The sequence below is a fragment of the Brachypodium distachyon genome, chromosome 4 (genome assembly GCF_000005505.3).
Source record: "Brachypodium distachyon strain Bd21 chromosome 4, Brachypodium_distachyon_v3.0, whole genome shotgun sequence".
Lineage (NCBI taxonomy): Eukaryota > Viridiplantae > Streptophyta > Magnoliopsida > Poales > Poaceae > Brachypodium > Brachypodium distachyon.
In genome coordinates, this window is record NC_016134.3 from 1,184,339 (window position 1) to 1,202,334 (window position 17,996).

The 17,996-nt window shown below is 44.7% G+C and overlaps 3 protein-coding genes across 6 annotated transcripts; 2 read left to right on the forward strand and 1 right to left on the reverse strand.

Moving 5' to 3' along the window:
- The first annotated feature begins 671 nt into the window (after positions 1–671).
- Positions 672–4,811, forward strand: LOC100833120 (U3 snoRNP-associated protein-like YAOH). The gene is made up of 7 exons (XM_003577389.3): positions 672–1,208; positions 1,358–1,694; positions 2,516–2,740; positions 3,165–3,378; positions 3,578–3,750; positions 3,857–3,922; positions 4,208–4,811. Exons 1-7 carry the CDS (start codon positions 748–750, stop codon positions 4,301–4,303), a joined length of 1,572 nt encoding a protein of 523 aa, XP_003577437.1. The 5' UTR covers positions 672–747; the 3' UTR covers positions 4,304–4,811.
- Positions 4,812–6,643: 1,832 nt separating this feature from the next.
- Positions 6,644–12,206, forward strand: LOC100844028 (nuclear transcription factor Y subunit A-7). 4 transcript variants are annotated; one of them, XM_010238727.3, is made up of 7 exons: positions 6,644–6,848; positions 8,007–8,169; positions 8,789–8,949; positions 10,465–10,527; positions 10,743–10,907; positions 10,983–11,103; positions 11,557–11,695. In XM_010238727.3, the coding sequence occupies exons 2-6, from the start codon at positions 8,142–8,144 to the stop codon at positions 11,100–11,102; spliced, it is 537 nt and encodes a 178-aa protein (XP_010237029.1). In that variant the 5' UTR covers positions 6,644–6,848; positions 8,007–8,141; the 3' UTR covers position 11,103; positions 11,557–11,695. The 4 variants fall into 4 exon arrangements, with proteins under 4 accessions (XP_010237029.1, XP_010237027.1, XP_024319080.1 ...); XM_010238726.3 differs by lacking the exons at positions 6,644–6,848; positions 10,983–11,103 and adding exons at positions 6,893–7,148; positions 7,303–7,412 and having other exon boundaries at positions 11,557–12,206; XM_010238725.3 differs by lacking the exon at positions 10,983–11,103 and having other exon boundaries at positions 6,647–6,848; positions 11,557–12,206.
- A 1,644-nt stretch (positions 12,207–13,850) lies between these two features.
- On the reverse strand, positions 13,851–16,973 carry LOC100844324. The gene has a single exon (XM_010238728.3). The coding sequence runs from the start codon at positions 16,701–16,703 to the stop codon at positions 14,166–14,168; it is 2,538 nt and encodes an 845-aa protein (XP_010237030.1). The 5' UTR covers positions 16,704–16,973; the 3' UTR covers positions 13,851–14,165.
- Between the last annotated feature and the right edge of the window lie 1,023 nt (positions 16,974–17,996).

Here is a 17,996-nt window from a genome sequence, read left to right on the forward strand (position 1 = left end):
CGACCATTTTTTTCTTAGGTAAATTGCCCGATTTAACGTGTATGATACTTTAATTTGCATCGTGGTTTGCCCGGTTTTGTTTTGTTACGGCAGGGAAATATTTACTACTTCCTGCGACCGGTATTATTTGTCTTAAATTTGCCCAAATACGGATGTATCTATGTGTAAAAAACGTCTAGATGCATGTAATATTTCGACAAGTAATTCCGGCCGGAGGGAGCAGTACTTCTTTACTGTACTTCATCTGCCCATCTGCCAAAGTGTTCATTCTAAAACCAGTTTTATTACAGTACTTAAATTGGGCAAGTGCTAAGATTTTTTATATTTTGTACAGTACTTAAATTAAAATTCTTCTACACTACTCAATATGAATGATTATTAAAAACATTATCATATTTTTAGATAATGCATGATGGATGTACAACGATGGTATTATAGTTTCTGAGATGGCACTAGGAAACGCATTTTTTTTAAGGAAAGGAAACTCGAATAAAAAAGAAAACGACCAAGAGCAAAGTGCCGTATCCAGAAAAGGGCCACCTAAAGAAAACAAGCCTACAATGCAATAAGCCCAGAGCATAGTCCAGGCCCATCAGTGGCGCTTCTAAAAGCCCACGAAGTCCACGAAGCGGGTGCTAAATGGGTTTGTCGAGATTCTCCGGCTCAAAACCCCGCGGCAGAAAAGGATCCTAAAACCCTAGCTCAGCCCGGCTCCTTCCTTCTCCTGCCCCCACCGCCCACCCACCAATGGCGCCGCGCGGTAACCGCAGCAGCAAGAAGCCTCCGCCGCCGCGGACGCGGGGCAAGGGCAAGCGGCCCTCCTCCGCCGCCGGAGACGACCCCTTCTTCGAGGCGGAGCCCAAGCGCCGCCGCGGCCGCTTGGACGAGGACATCGAGAGCGGGGAGAGCGACGACGACGGCCTCGCGCTGGGCGGCGCTGTCGTTGGAGGGGACGATGAGGATGAGGGGGAGAAGGAAGTGGAGGAGACGGCCGGGGAGAAGAAGATGCGGCTCACCAAGGAGTACCTGGAGAAGATCGCCGACGCGGTGAAGCGGCGCAAGGAGGAAGATGAAGTTGATGACGACGATGACGAAGATGATGATGATGAGGAGGGGGAGGATGCGGTCGGTGGGAGGCGCGTCGCCAAGGTCCTACGGAAGAAGCAGCTCCAGGAGAGCGGCAGGCAGCGCTTGTGCCTCGCCGCGAGGTGAGCGAGCAATTCTCTGCGGTTTTGAAGATTTCGCCGTTCTGTTTTGATGCTAAAGGCGTCTCCTTTCAGTTTCCTGGTTTGAATCAAAATGATGGAGTAATATTTTACCTGGTGTATGTGACAAGGCATTACAATTGAATTTGCAGGGTGTTGTCGCCGGGCCAGGAGGATGGATTCGAATTTATAGCGAAGCACCGGCACCCAGTGACTGCGGTTGCTTTGTCCAAGGATAGTGACAAGGGGTTTTCGGCGTCGAAAGATGGAGTTATCCTCCATTGGGACGTGGAGACCGGCAAAAGCGACAAGTATTTGTGGCCAAGTGAAAAAGTGTTAGTTTCACACCATGCTAAAGCTCCCCTGTCCAAAAAGAGAAGCCAGCATGTGCTTGCGCTGGCTGTAAGTTCGGATGGGCGGTACTTGGCAACCGGCGGCTTGGACAGGCATATCCATTTGTGGGATGTTCGGTCACGGGAGCACATACAGGTGTGGTACTCCTTATCAATGATCTAAGAGCTAAAATAGTTTTCAAGGAAAATTTGCAAAACTAGACTGACTGTTGTAAAATTGTCTGAAGGAATGACCAACTTACATTATGTCCATGTATGTTCATGTTGTATATCGGAGTCATACTGGTTTAACCAAAATGTCAATAGAGGGAAACCAATTTTATTCTGGTTTTGATCTCTTCGTCTTCATCAACATCTTCATTGTATTTAAAGGTGAAGTCCAAGTGCAAACTAACAAGGGATAACCTTCTTAATATATCCCTAAATGTTGCATTGGCATTTTGATCTTGCTTGGTCTAGTTGCCGCCAAGGTTGTTCAGGCAAAGTATTATCCCCTGATGTCAAGCTCATTACTAACAGAATATCCAAGGTTTCTTTTGCCAATTCACCGGGAACTTGAGTTCCGCCATTCTGCCTACCACTGTAGGCTGTTTGCTGGTGATCCAAAAGTTTTTAATTCAGACTAGATATTCTGTTTTCTAGAGTCAATGTATATAGCTTACTTTTGCCTTGTAATATTCTGCCACTCTGTATTGATCAAACTTCAAATACCTATTGTTCATTGGTTTGCTACTAGTTGTCTTTCCATCTTTTGGGTGCTTCTTTATGTTGAGTTTTGGCCCCTATGCATTCATGATCTTTCTGGATCCACTGTATATCTGTGACAGCTTTCTGAAACAGATAGATGCTAGCACTATTGGTTCCCTCATAAGCCATAGCTAATTTTTCTACCATTGGTGATATAAACTGTTTCCCTAAATTGGACCGTTTAATTTAGTGTTGCCTTTTATTCTGCAGGCATTTAGTGGCCATAGAGGGCCAGTCTCATGTCTTGCTTTTGGGCTAGACTCTTCAGAGCTATTCTCTGGTTCTTATGATCGTTCAATAATGCAATGGAATGCTGAAGATCGAACATACATGCACTGCCTATATGGTCATCAAGCTGAAATATTGACAACGGATGCACTCAGCAAAGATAGACTTCTGACTGTAGCACGGGATAGAACAATGCATCTTTGGAAGGTAATGTGGCCATTAGCCAATAAACTAGCTTTGTTTAGTTTGCTTTAGCTTCTGCGCTTAAAACCTTTGTACCTTTCTGGCATGAGAAAGAAGCAGCTGGCTCCAAATTTCATGCAAAATCATGCTGTTGATTGAGAACAAACAAGAAGGAAAATTTATTAGTTGCTATATCTGATCTATATTTGAATACTATGATCAGCCTGCTGTACATATGTAGCTGTGTTCAATGGATCCTAATAAGACTATATGGAAATGTTCAAACAACATGTGGACCTGAAATGACCATTTCATCTTGTATATAGCCAGTGAGGGATGCTTTAATTCTGGAACAGATATGCCCTTTCTCTGTTAAGAAATATACAAGTGAAATGTTGTAATGTCAGAACTTACTTTTTTCATCAAATAAACTTCCTTGTCTGGGCAGATACCAGAGGAGTCACAGCTGGTCTTTCGTGCACCTGCTGTGTCATTGGAGTCCTGCTGCTTTATCGATGACAAGGAATATTTGTCTGGGTCAGATGATGGAAGCCTTGAGCTTTGGAGTGTAATGAGAAAGAAGCCTACTCACATAATAAAAAATGCACATCCAGCATTAACTTCTAGTTCACCTGACGGTGCTGATGAGAAGTTACCCAAAGGTAACTTATTATTACTATTTGTTTAGTTCCTTATACTGATTGGAATGTTTATCACCGTTTGCCTTTTGACTATGTGTTGTTAGTTTGTTACTTGTGGTGATGCACTGAGAACATCACAATCTGTCCTTATGTTCCTGCATGTCACCTCTTGCGTATAACTTAGATTACGTAATGTTCTATTCTTCACGCCACTATGCAGAAAATGGAGCTTGTAAATCTGAAGGCTTTTCATCAGCTCATTCATGGGTTAGTGCTGTTGCGGCAAGAAAAAATTCTGATCTGGCTGCATCAGGAGCAGCAAATGGTGTTGTCCGCCTTTGGACTATTCAACCTGATTCAAAAGGGATGAAGCCATTATTCGACTTAGCATTGGTATACATTATTACTAATTTACCCTATAAAGTTTAACTAATGCTTGTCACCTAATCTTCTCCTTGTGACCATGCCACAACTCTAAACTGTAATTTGTCATGTACAGGATGGCTTTATCAATTCTCTTGCAATCGCAAAATCGGGACGTTTCATTGTAGCTGGAGTTGGCCGAGTAAGAGCTTTTCCTGTTTTAACGCTGAATAAATTTGCCTGTGTGCATTGTCTGATGCAGAGACCTTGCTTCCATTATGAAAATTCTGTAGAGATGCAAACAAGAATTTTGCCAGATCATTTGTGTAGTGCCACCATTAGCTCCTCCAGTATAATCACTAATGTCAGTTTTGCTTATGTTTGTTGCCCTAAAGAAATTTCATGTTGCAGAACTAAACTAAGTAATATAAATTATCCATTGTCTTCTTATCTTCACCAGCATGAACTGATATGTCCATCTTCCCAGGAACCTCGTCTTGGGAGATGGGGTCGTGTCCAGACAGCCAAAAATGGAGTTGCAATTCACCGTCTCAGTCTAAAAGATGACACTGAGGATTTGTAGGTAGATAGTCGGCGCATTGAGAAACCCCGCGGCTTGTTCATACACTGCCAAGATGAGAAAGATTGTACCAACACCATAAGTGTCACACATGCAGCTGAAATATCCAGGAGTACTACAATTCTATGATGCACCAGCTTACCATTCCGGTCACTGGTCAGCCATGGCCCAACCATTGAAGCACTGATGAAAAGGCATCGGATAGTTTGATCTAGCATGATCCCGAGCAGTCATTTTCTGGGGAATGTGATGCCCTATTTTTTTTCTTAATTTTCATGAAAAGGGCAGGTGCAGTGTTTTTTTCTTCTTAACTCTTGTTGCGTCCTGTCTGAAATCACTGACACGGACAAATGCTGAATCCCTGAGGCAGCCTTTTGCAGGAGAAATTTTTTGTGGTGTTATTGGGTAGACGTTCTCTGTAATATCAAGTTTTGTGGCTGATAGTGATCTTTGATCAAACGGAAATTTAAATTATTTTCCCTTTGGGAATATATGGGGGACGTCGCAATCACGTCAGATGTGTGTGGGTTTGAAATATACTCCCTCCTCTCATATTAAGTGACTCAAATTTGTCCAAATATAAATGTATCTGTATCTAAAAAACGTATAGATACATATAATATTTCGGCACTTAATACGGGACGCAGGGAGTATGAATTGTTAGGTTGGTGTGTAATCAAGTATTCCATGGAACGATTCTAGAACCTTAAGCCCATCCATCAGATGAACGAGTTTGGTTTTACAATAGGGATTGTCTGTTTGCGGAACCAAATGGTTTCCTGAAAATAAAGAACAAGTGTTTCCCAAGGATTAACAAGTGTTTCCAAGCGGCCATCTGAACCGTGTAAGCACTATAGATTTTTCATGTTGCCGAGTTGAAATATTCCTCTGATGGCCTGACATTCATTACAAAGTACTCCCTCCGATCCTAAATTGTTGTCGAAATATTACATGTATCTAGATTTTTTTTAAATTAGATACATTCATATTTGGACAAATTTGAGTCAAGAATTTAAGATCAGAGGAAATAGTTAAAAAAATAAATACAAGTGTACCTCAAAAGTTGCAGTGATGCATCACATTTGTTCACACTAAACAATACATTCATACTCGATACATATATGAAACCATTGGAAACCTCAAGGTACAAGGACTTGTACTGTTCTACATCAAAGGAGCAGCTTAGGGAAGCCAAATTTGCCACCTAGATCTCATTTGGCACTGTAAATTCTAATTTTTCCACAATGTAGATGAAGCCAAATCTACATGCAAGTAGGACCCACCAATGAATAAACTACTCTCGGCTCTCCACCGTACTTCTTCACTATCTCTCCCAAGTCTCAACTGCACAACTCACACCATAGAAATCGATGAATCCCGCCTCGCCTGCTCCCCTGCGCGCGGCCGCGCCCCTTCTGCCCCGCTCGTCGCCGCCTGCGCCCTTCGCGGCCGGTGACCCGCTGCGCCCGTCGCCTCCTCGGCCTGCGCGGCCGGCCGACCCCTCCGCTTGCGCCCCTTCTCCGCTATCTTCTACTTGGTGTCGATTTCTTTATTCTTGGTTCAACTTTTTATTCTCCAGCCCAAGTTTGGCACCGAAGCAGCTACTTGCTCCGGTTTCCTCTTTTTCTATTTGACAACATCCTCACAATGTTGTTTACCGGTGTCAAATGCCAAATTTAATATTTGGCATCCCTATTTGCCATACATTGTGAAAGCCCTTAGATCCAAGCAGCAACATTAGCCTAGGTGAAATTTCAAGCCACATGTATGAGCAGCTCCAGCAACAACATCTCCCATTCAATAACTAACAATTTGCTTTCATTGATATATTGTGCTTCTACTTTCTTTTCTTTTTTGTCCTGATAACTTTCTTATTGAATCTATGCTTAATCAACCATGCATGCACGTTGTACTGTCCAGACAAAAAATAATACTTTCTCCGACCCATATTGCTTGTCTCAAATTTGTCCAATATGGATGTATTTATGTTTAAAAAGCGTTTAGATACATGTAATATTTTGAGAGGTAATTTCGGTCGGAGGGGAGTACGAAATTTAACTATCATATATAGAGAACTTTTCTTTAATAGACGTACTATTTCTGATCCACAATAAGTGTTGAAATTTCGGTAGCTAACTTTATACTAAATCGCCGACGCTTAATATGGTTTGGAAGCGAGTATTTTGTTGAGAGAGGATTAATAATCGACGTATCCGACGACTCAATAAAAAACCGAAAAGTCAACATTACTAATGACAAAGTTTACACCAACCACCCGATAACTTCTCTTGGACCCGTCCACATCCTTAGTTGTATATACACGAAAACAACCCGGAAAACTTCAGAAATACCCCCAGCGCCCCCCTTATCCTCCCTTTCGCGACGTCGTCGTCGACCCCTCTCCGCCGTACACGCCGCCTCCCTCCAGTCCCCAGCCACCTCAGCGCGCCAAGGAATTTCTCAACCTCGGAGTCGCCGTCCTCCGCCGCTGCCGCGCGGAGTCGAGGAGGATCCATCCACCTGACCGCGATCGACTCCTTCCGCTTTGGTGAGTAGCGCCGACGAACCCTAGCTCGCCCCTCATCCCCTGATTATCTCCGGCGGCCGTGGTAGTCTTCTCAGTCTGAATATAGGGCCCCGAACGCACTCGTCTCCTCTATCGTCAGGAATCCCCACCCGGGCATCCAGTCGCTCGATTCCCCACCGACGCCTGGCATCAACCCTAGCCCGCCGGCCTCCGCCGCCGTGCTGCTCTCCTCCCCGGCGGCGGCAGCGGCGGGTTTCTAGTTCGACGTTATCCCGCCTCCGCCTCCGCCTCCCCTTCTCCATCGGCCACAGCGACGCCAAGGTAGGGATGCAAGCGGGATCCCGCTTATGTCCCACTTCTAGTTCATAATGGATTTGCTAGTTCAAGTTTTTGGCTCAGAATTTGAACTAAAATTTAGAAATTGACCTGTAAGTTGGTTATTGGTGCCTTGGTGGGATCCCACCTGACACCCTAGGACAAGGCAAACTGTGGGCGGATGGAGTGACGGCTACCGAACGGGCTGCACGCCTCCTGTTGCGCTGTCCTGCCTCCCCTTCTCCGTCGGTGACAGCAACACGCTACAAGGTTTCGGGCTGACGCTGACAAAACTGCTGCTGAAACACTGAATATGTCCATGCTCGTGCATTTGTTGTTCGGTCACTTTGGTTAAGAACCGACAACTGGACAACCAAAATTCCGGTTCTCCTTTTTCTACATTAATTTCGGTTCCTATTTTTGAAGAACCTATTTTTTTAAAACACCGAGGAACCGAACGCCTCGCCTGGTCTATGCCCCCCCTTTACTAAGTACAGTGAGTTCTGGTGTGGGATATTATATCTCTGTGCTTCGTTAGGCGGAATCCCTAGTAGTTTTGCGGATAATCATGGTTGATTTCTTCAGCTTTGGTGCTTTGACGTTCTGATAATAGCAATATCGAATTTAATGTTTCCATATTGTATAATGAGATGCTTGTGGATAATAGATTGATCTTCCTAAATATTTGATGTAGGAGTGTTTCTATCTTCTTGATGTGTTCCTAATTTGCTATCGATTCCCTCCGTTGTTGTAGTTCTAATTGCTTAATTACTGTTTGGATCATCAATAGCGCACTTATTCCTTGCCAGGAAAAAAAAAGGCGCAGTAAAATCTTACCAAGCGCTCATTTTTTTGGCTTTTCAGGACAGCACTTGCAGTCGCTTTCATAATATATATATTGTCGTTCTTCCCACAACAGCATGGAATGATGATCTTAATTGGTGTGTCTTTGGTTCAAGCTTGATACTGGTTGCGCTCCGCCTTGGAAAAAAACATACCATGACTTCCGTCGCTGATGGCATTTCAGGTACTCGCTTCTATCATCCAATTCTTTGCTGTGCTAATTTTGAACTGTAACACTAGGCAGGGCAGTGCGTTGGGAATTGTGACACTAATTCAGATGGTTTTGTGATCCTTATCCTTGAATCATAGAAATGAAGCTTTAGTTGTGAAATCTACCAGAGGCCAGAGAGTATTGCCCTGATAACCATGCCTGATACACATATTATGGTCACGGGATAATCCAGCCAAATTATGTCAATATGACAGCAACTGAATTGCGTACCTGCCATATGCCAGCTGCAGCCACAGCTGGCAACATGTTTATAGCTTGTAGGATTACAGGAGATTCTGAGTGCTCATTCCTTGTCTGTTGTAATAATCATTCTGCAGTGTTTGTATCAATATCATTTGCCACATGTTAATACTCCCTCCGTCCCATATTAAGTGACGAAATATTACATGTATCTAGACGCTTTTGGGGTATAGATACATCCATATTTGGACAAATTTGAGTCACTTACTATGGGACGGAGGGAGTACTTGGCAAGCGCCAGAACATAAATTTCCAGTTGTTTCATTTCTCTTAAACATATAAAGACATTTGATTCAAATATTTCTCTCATTTAATGTGATTTTCCGCGCAGGTGATCACAGAGCTGATGAGCAACAGCAACAGCAGACGCAAGCTGGTCATGAGGACCAGCAAGAGGCCCCAGCTACCAGTATAGGTAGTCAGACAATGGTGGTAGCACCTTCGACAGATTATGTTATGCCATACGCCCACCAGGAAGTTTGCCATGCAATGGTATGAAACTTCATAACTTTTTTCTTTTATTGATAAATACTAGCACTTCTCTACTCTTCTCAGGTTGTAATCTTTTTCACTGAACTGTTGTCTAAAGGGAGACTGAGGATTGGTCGTAGTCACCGTTGGAGAAATATGATGGGTAGTGTAATGATGGATACTATATAATCAGTTTGATCTTTCCTGGTCCAACTACTTCTAAAATATTAATACTAACAGGACATATAGATGTTTGGATAAACTGACACGTCATTTTTTCTCGATGAGGTGAAATATGAGACTTTTTCCCCTTCAATGCAGACTATTTTGTTAAATTCTTAAAATAGATGTGTTATCAGTGTATGGCGTCTATATCCAGTGTCACAGTTTGCATGTCATTTCCTTCTCATACTTACGCCCAATGTCTATTTATTGATAACATCCAATCTACGTAGCACCCATATGGCAACAACGGCTGTGTACCCATGCAAATATCAGCGATACGGGGATACGCCAGGACACACCGCAACACGTGTATCCCTGAGTATTTAAAAAAGAAAGAAAAGGAAAGAAATGGGGATACGCCAGGGGTACTGGGAAGATACGGATGATATATGTTTGGAGAGGAAGATGGGGATGGAAGAAGGTCCTGGGGGGAGGAAGACGGAGAACACCTACCGACGAGGGAAAAGATAAGGATGGGGATGAAGATGGGGGTTGCGGCAGCAGTCGAGGAAGACAGGGACTGGCTGCCAGCGAGTAAGAAATTCCAGGCGACGGCGCGGTTGCTGCTGTCCTCTTCCACTCTGTAGCAGTTGATGAAGACTAGAGGCAGAGGATGCTGGCGGCCGGAGGCTAGAGGAACAGGAAAGGAAACGCTGGAGGTGACTTCTAGGGTTTTCTGAAACTGGGCCTTATATGGGCTTTAATTGAGGGGTTTACATGGGCTTTTAGTACTGCCAGGCTACTTGAAGCCTCAAAATCATTCGTCAATAGAAAACAGGCAACATATGTGCAGCTCTCATCTTCCATCTAAAAATATTATTTAATCTTTGTTACGTGCAGTGCATGTTTCTTAAATACTTATACACGCTGTATCCCGTATGGCTGGTTCTGGAAAATGTTGTATCCCATGTCCCCATATCTGTATCCCTGTATTGGTTCTTGTTAGCATGCAATTGTTCGACAACTCTTCTGTTGCAATCTCCATACATGGGTTGCATCAATTTCCAGCTCTTTTGTATCCTAATTTATTCCTCTCTGACACTAGCTTTAATATATTTAAAAAAAAAGCTTGAATCATTTATTTTGTTTAAATCAGCTTATTTCTGTCAAATTGTGTTTAGCACTGAATGTGTTAAACAACTGCTGCTATTTGTTATAATTCAGCAATTTCGTAGAGCTTCACTGGATTAGATTGCTGCATTTTTCTTTTATTGCTTCTCTTTTATGGATTTTTTTTATCACCATTCATGCGTAATGCTGAAGTCTATTGTGTAAGTAGTGTTGGCTAATTCCGCATTCTGTGCTTGGCAGGGACAAATTGCTTACCCAAGTATTGATCCATACTTTTATGGGGCTTACGGTGGACAACCTATGGTAAGCTCTTGTTACAAAGTATATATAGCTATATATACAATTAGTGCACCAGTGGTGGTCATCTCTTGAACAAATTGAATATTTCTAGATAACCTGTTCTGGTTCATAGGCTCATAGCCAGTCATAAGTAACTTTACATGGTTACCTTCCTATGCTATTGTCACACTTTTCTTAAACTAGTTCCTTAGAATTCATAAGATTGGTGCATTTTTCAGATGCACCCACCATTGGTCGGAATGCATCCAGCTGGATTACCGTTGCCCACTGATGCAATTGAAGAGCCTGTGTATGTGAATGCCAAACAATATAATGCCATATTAAGGCGGCGGCAGTCTCGGGCTAAAGCAGAGTCAGAAAGAAAGCTTATTAAGGGCCGTAAGGTAAATCTTTTTAAGCGTTGCCATATAAAGTGAAATTTAGTTAGATGTTTCTGTTTCTGATTCTTCAGTATATAGTTAAGAGTTGGCCAGAAGCACAAGTGCACAACAGATAGAGCAGATAATCAAGTGTATTCTCCATTCTACATACTCTACCTCCACTTGAAGATCGATCTGCTTCACATCGAACTATCTTAGGGTGAACATCATATCAATCCAATATTTTATCTGTATTTTAATATGCCAAGTTATCAATGCAACCATAGGAACAGTAAGGATTTGAGAATACAAATTAGGTGCTGCACATTGACGAATTTATATTGAATATTCCTTTTTTCATCTGGAAGTTGTTAAGCTGGAGTGCTGGAGGGAATTGAATTCATTAGTTTCAGTGTAGTAAAAAACAATTCATAAACTGCTTATGTTAATTGGGTCAAAGCATAGGCTCTTAGAATGAATGTTGACACAGAGGTAGATGTTGGCACTATCTCTAAAAGCTCATTCAGGATAAGTATGAAATTCTTACAAGTGTCTCATTCTCGGGTAGCATGTGAAACCATTATGTCTGGAATGTTTATTTCTTGTGACTCAAGTTCTTGGTATCCACTTCTCTATCTTCTAATGACAATCTACATGCATCTGTGCCGTGCAGCCATATCTCCATGAGTCACGACATCAACATGCATTGAAAAGAGCCAGGGGAGCCGGAGGTCGGTTTCTTAATGCAAAGTCAGATGACAATGAAGAGCATTCTGATTCCAGTTCCAAAGATAAACAGAACGGAGTTGCGCCCCGCAGCAGTGGCCAACCATCTACCGCTCCATCTTCCAAAGGTGCATCTCCAGCGAACCAGACGGGCAATCGTGAGTGAGATGTTAGAAATCCGCCAGACGCGAGACATGCCAACAGTTTTGTACAGTATATGCTAGCGAGCAAGAAAGGATCGCGTCGGCGGATGATGTAGGATATGTGCCCGCTATAGTGGATAGGTGTGTCAACAGGTTTTGCAGCATTGGTTCGGTTTACTCGGTTTGCTTTACAATATTTGTACAATGAGTAGTTCTGTGTTCTTGTTTTTCTGCGGATTAGCCGCGGTGATTCAGAAAGCTTTGTAGCGTTAAAGAGTATAATTAGTACATTGTTTCTTTTTGGAGTTGATTTGGTATCTTTCTGTCTTGCATCCTCGCTTGCGGTGGGGAGAATAACAATTTGCTACCATGTGTATGTTGATGACAGTAGAAACATTAATGTAGGAAAAATTAATGATACAACTTTACCTGCAGCTTCTTTGCTGTTCATGCATCCACTGCAGATGATGCTCCTTTGTTTGTTTCATACATGGTTTGGAGCATGTTCCGTTCCATAAACATTGGCACGGTTTTGGACTAGTTGAGTTCAAAACCGTACCGATCTTCATGGAACAGAGGGGGTACGTATGTTCTCCACTGTGTTGCCTGATGATTATCAGCACCCAAAAAGTAGGGCCGTCAGAATTAAGTGTCATGCTCCTCGTTCTTTTTCCCTTGAACAATTTTTTTGACAGCAAAAGACTCCTCTTTGTTAATCACCTGACTGAATTGTGATGTCTTTACTTCTCTTTTCCCACATTACTGGAGTATCATCACGAACATTTAATCCTGCCTTTTTATTTTCGCGGGAGATGATGAAACTAAAATCAACATCCATTCCCTCCTTTCTCGAGGACAAGAAGAGTCGGGATACTTGGGCCGCCCTGCCCATGGATTTGTTGGGCTCATCCACTTCGGCCCGTACGGGATATGTGGACATCGCTACGTGGGATAAGTGGGCTTTATTTGGTGGGATGGGAGACGGGATAAGTGGCAGGCCCGTCCCAAGAAAAAAAAAACCGTCGCGTCTCTCTCGCCCCGTGCTCCCGCCCGCCGCCCGGTCGCCGAGCTGCCGCCGCCGCTAATTGGCCGTGCCGCCGCCGATCTCCGCCGCGCGCTGGTTCTCCTCGAGGTCCTCCACATTGTCGGGGACCTGACCTCATCTCCCCCCCTGACGCCCTCCAGCTCCCCCCAGGTAATTAGTCGAACCATTAATCCCCAAATCGACGGGTTGCGAGATCGGCGCTTACCCGGTGACTGACGTCCTTGCGTTCGTTGTCGGCGGGCGGCGGTGACGAAGCAGGTGTTCGTGGTGGGTTAGGGCTGCCGACTGGGGCAGTGGGGCGCCTTCGTGTCAACCTCAGCGTCGCCTTTATGCCCAGGCAGATACCTATCCGTGAAGCCCGTCGACTAGCTCCGTGGAGGCGACGATTACTACGTCTTCAGGTTCCAGGTGCGGAATTGCTTCTGTCCTGTGACCTCCGTATTATCATCAGCAATCCAGCCTCTAGGGGTTAGAGTTAATAGGTCCCTCCCTGCTGCGAATGTACATGTGCATCCACAAATTACCAACCTGTTCAAATCGGAGCATGATTCTAAAAATCGTTAGGGATTTCTGCACTTGGTAATCTGGTACGGAAGATATTTTTGTTTCTCCATTTCGGCGTGGAATCGCATTGGCTTGCCATTTTAGTTTAGTAATTCGATCATTTTTGAGAGAAAAAAAAGCCTGAAATGGCTAAATTGACACATATGGTTGCATGTGAAAGAGGAGACAAGAGACTAGATCGAAGTCCTTTTTTTGTGCATGTGCTGATGGTGTGTCCAAATTTTCGTGTCAGTTGATCTTTCAGCGGTCTAATTTTGTTTGTGCCTGTACAATGTTGTTCTTAGCTTGCTTGCAATTTCCTATCTAGAGATGTCTTCTCAGTTTCTTGGCAAACTGCAGTTCATCACTTGCAAGGTGGCATGGATCAATGGCTCAATTGTATCTAGGAATAATACTAGATTGTATTTAGCAACAATAAGTCTTCGTTACTGAAAATTCAGGTGAACATTATTTGGTCAGTTCATTATTTATTTGCAGTTATAATTCATATTCAAGTCTGAAAATTCAGCTGCCAGTTCATATTCATTTTGGTGGAGGCATTTATCTTAATGCCCTAAGTGACAATCGAAGTGATTTTTCAGAATGCTTCCAGTGACCACTAAAGGCATTTTCAAAAAAGCCACCGATGAAATCTTTGAAGACAATTTTTAGAAATGCCTTAAATGACATTCCTCTTCTCCAACATCCTTATCAATTTTTAAAACGCCTCCAAATATTTTTGAAGTTCGTAAGGGTTTCAGCATGCCTCCTAATTTGGAATTTGGTGCACTGGTACATACGTATTATTGCTCTCGATCTATGGTTTCAGACTTCCAGTGTACCACGTACAGCCTTGCATGGTTCGACGGCCGTCCTGGTTATGCCGGTGTGGGTGCAGAGTGCCCAGAGCACGGTGATGAACTCGCCCCCATGTGCCAGAGCCTCCTTGTGTGCCTTCACGTGCAGCTCGCTGCCCGACGGAGCAACATACACCATGAGCTCCGTCCAAAGGTCGGCCAGCAGCTCCCACACATGGTCCTCCTCCTGCTCTGCCATCCCCACCAGTGTTTTCCCTAACTTTGCCGCCTCGTGCACCATCTCCGCCGCCGCCGAGTTGATATCCTTGTCTGCGGTCTCGCTCAGGCTCAGCAGCTTGTCGTACCGGGCACCCGGAGACGACATGCGGTACCTCAAACAGCCTCCTAGCTCCTTCTTCAGCTCCTGTTGCATCTTCTTGTACACATGGTTCGTCCCATCCTTGTTGTCTGGGAGCAGCTCTGGATACAGGGCCACCAGGTAAGTGCAGTACCCGGACAGTGTCGCTGCCACCTTGCGATGCCGATGCCCATGCCCATGCCGTCGAGCTCGGCCTCCCGTCGGCATCGGGCACTTGAATTCCAGAATGCTGGTGGCAACATGCCAGGTGAGGATAACCTCGGCGACACTCTTGCTCTTGCACGCTGATGACAGCCGTGAGGAGCTGCTGTTCAGCCGGTGGTTGTGCTTCTCCGACTGCAGAGTGGACCAGCCGCTGCTGAGAGGGCGGGCAGCGCTAGCCACGTGGGCATCCATTAGGTATTCCATGATGGACTTCTTCACTTCCATGGGCACTGCAATACTAGTAGTATTAGGCATCATCATCATGGAGGCGTACGATCGGCCGCCGGTGAACCCAAGCATGGAGAACTGCTTGAAGGAAAGTTGGCGGCGGCTCATCTTACTCCGTACCCATAGGATCCCGCGGATGAGTCCGCTTAAGAATGGGATGCTGCGGCTGTCACGCGGCTCATGGCACGGTTTCTTGGCAGCGGTGTACTTGCAGAGCAGTGACACCATCAGCCAGTTGGAGAGGATGAAGACAAGGTACTCCCAAAGTTCCTCGTAGAGGAAAGTGAGCAATAGCAGCATGGTGATGGATAGATCGACGATGCTGAAGAGCGCTGCTGGACTGGTGATTTTTCCCAGGAGGCACATGGCTAACTTGATGGTGCCGATTGATACGATGTAGTTGTCCTCCCTGATGCTTTTGTACGCGTAGCGCACGTCCCCGTTGCCGCAGAGGATGAACGTCAGGAGGCAGAAGGCCAGGACTAGGATGGGGAACAGGATGTAGTTTGCAAAGAAGAAGAATGGGTTGGAGAGCACGACGGGGAGAACGGAGTGGTAGTACTCGCAGAGGAACTGGATCTCCTCGTCGAACACTTGGAACAGCGCAACGGCGACCACCGTGCCTTTAAGGTCCTCCTTGCGCTCCGCGTCCAAATGTAACAACTCATGTTCTTGCGGGCCACCAGTTGTCGACGACGGCAACAATGCAGCCTCAGCTTCTTCATGCAGCTGCTTGCGCAGACCTTTAAAGATGAGGCTCCGGCAGTTGGAGGTTTCTTTGTCAGTGATGGGGGGGAGGTCCTCAAACCGCCGGCGCATCAGCTTGTAGAGTGCGAAGGAGAGGCATAGCCTTTTAAGCATTGAGTCTTGTTGCAGTCGGTCCTCCTTGTCAGCCAGCGTCCAAACATCACCAACTGTAACAATGGTGTTGTTCTTCAGCTCGATTTGGTAGCCGTCAGGGCCAGCCTTCACCTCCAAGTCTTCTTCTCCCATCAAGGCGTACTTGCAGCCCCTCAAAAGCTCCACTCCATCTGCTCCCTGATCAATGACCCCGTCCTGATGCTGATTATCTTGCTCTTGCAGCATTATCTGGGCCATGTACGAGCTGAGCAGCTCGGCATTCTTGCCATAGGCCAAGGAATGCCGGAGCAGCTCGTTGATGGCGAGCCTCTGGAGAAACTTGGCTGCACCGAGGACCCATAAGATTCCATAGACTGCCTTCTTGCCGGTACTTCTAAGATTGTAGAAGACGAGGTAGCCCAGCCAAGCGATCCGGGAAGCGCGATCGATGGTGCTGGTGTAGGACTTGACGGCCACGTTCACCAAGATGGCCTCGACTTTCTTGCGGAGGAGTTCAACCAGAAGCATCCACATGAGGATGGTCCGAGCACGCAGCGACAGCTCGGTACCCAGCTGGCTGTAATAACTGGAGCTATCGGTGTTGCCAACAACCAAGGCGGCAGCCTCGTTCTTGGCCTCGGAGAAGAGGTAGGACATGACGGGGAGGAAGAGGGACAGCGAGGTGGAGAGGAAGAGGCGGACGCTGGGGTTGAGGATGGCGCTCAGATCGGACAGACGGCTGAAGAGATTGAGGCTGAAGAAGAGAGCGGCGAGCATGAACATGACGACCGAGGTGAGCACCATGGTGGCCTCATTTGTCTGGTCTGCGTAAGAGGAGGTGAGGTTGCTTGTGAAATATTTTTCCACGGAAGCACATGAGCCATTAACATATGAGCTATTGCCGAGGAAGAACATCTTAATTTGGAAGATGTAGTACTGCTACTGCGTGGAGGCAACGTAGTGCGTAGATTTCTTCATATAGCAGCTCCTTGCATACATATGTACATATATATGGACATCTAGCTAGTAGTGAAGACGGAACTGCGTCAACACCAAGACATAAATTTAATAGAAAGTGAAAGCGCTGGTAGTGTCTCATATGGCACCTTCTTTGTTTTGTCTCTGCTTTTCTTTTTGCAAATTGTAAGGCTTCCCTTACATCTCTAGCTGGAATTTGCTTGTAGTTGATCTGAGAGGAATCTGTCATTTCTAAGTATGGTACATATACTACATGTGTCATCTGATCAACATCCTTTTTCTTCTTTAGCAAGAATATATCTTTCTTCTTTCCTCTGCCTCTTTGTTCGTCTTTATTCCAAATTGCAAGGTGCTTTAATTTGTATCCACATGTCCCAACATCTCTTGGTTGAATTTGCTTTATGTTCATCCTAGAGGAATATTAATTTGTCATGTTTACGATACTGCCTTTGCTGGTTTGATCATTTCATAAGACAACGTTTCGACTAGCAAAGATCGATTTCTCTCGGTTGGTTCAGCAATTGCAGGCAGCACGGTCGTCTCTACTTAATCGACAGTTACCTGTTCTCACTGAAAGGTCGGGAACCCCGTTGCCACCGGTGTGGCTCGTATTTCGGAATGATGAGCTATTGCTCTCTCCTTTCAAACATATATGAGGCCAACACTCAATTTTATGCAAAACTTTAGTTAACTACATATTATATAAATAATATTTGACATATGTGTATAAAGGTTATACCAATAAACATATTTTCCAATACGAATCCAATAATGTCACTTCTATGTCATAATAACCCCATACTGCTAGTCTAACGGTCAAAGTTTGACATAAATTTTGTGTTGGCCTTGTAACAGAATCGATGAACAACACCAAGATATATAGATTTAATAGTGTGAAAGGATGACCATATGGCATGCATGATCATTTGATTAGTACCTTTCTTCTTTCTTCGATCTGTCTCTACCCTTTCATTTTGCAAATTGCAAGGCTTCCCCACATCTCTAGCTGGAATTTGCTTTTAGTTTATCCGAGAGGAATTTTCCATTTTTCTCAGTACACTACATATTGATCAAAGTCTTGACTTGTCAAAACATGTTACATGTTTAAAATAGAGCGATTAATATTTTATAAATTTGTAAAGCCTTCACGATTTCAGTGTACTGTGCTATCAGATAGGCGTGTATGCGAAGATTGTGTGTATGTTTATTCGTATGAAAAAGGGTCCGCAC

What these genes read in the sequence shown, in the direction of transcription:
- LOC100844324 (XM_010238728.3), bottom strand. Translation starts at nt 16,703, where the DNA reads ATGTTCTTCCTCGGCAATAGCTCATATGTTAATGGCTCATGTGCTTCC.
- LOC100833120 (XM_003577389.3), top strand. Translation starts at nt 748, where the DNA reads ATGGCGCCGCGCGGTAACCGCAGCAGCAAGAAGCCTCCGCCGCCGCGG. An exon ending in GAACAATGCATCTTTGGAAG is followed by an intron (nt 2,741 to 3,164) that starts GTAATGTGGCCA and finishes TTGTCTGGGCAG; the next exon opens with ATACCAGAGGAGTCACAGCT. An exon ending in TTGTAGCTGGAGTTGGCCGA is followed by an intron (nt 3,923 to 4,207) that starts GTAAGAGCTTTT and finishes CCATCTTCCCAG; the next exon opens with GAACCTCGTCTTGGGAGATG.
- LOC100844028 (XM_010238725.3), top strand. Translation starts at nt 8,142, where the DNA reads ATGACTTCCGTCGCTGATGGCATTTCAG. An exon ending in AGGAAGTTTGCCATGCAATG is followed by an intron (nt 8,950 to 10,464) that starts GTATGAAACTTC and finishes TGTGCTTGGCAG; the next exon opens with GGACAAATTGCTTACCCAAG. An exon ending in CTTACGGTGGACAACCTATG is followed by an intron (nt 10,528 to 10,742) that starts GTAAGCTCTTGT and finishes TGCATTTTTCAG; the next exon opens with ATGCACCCACCATTGGTCGG.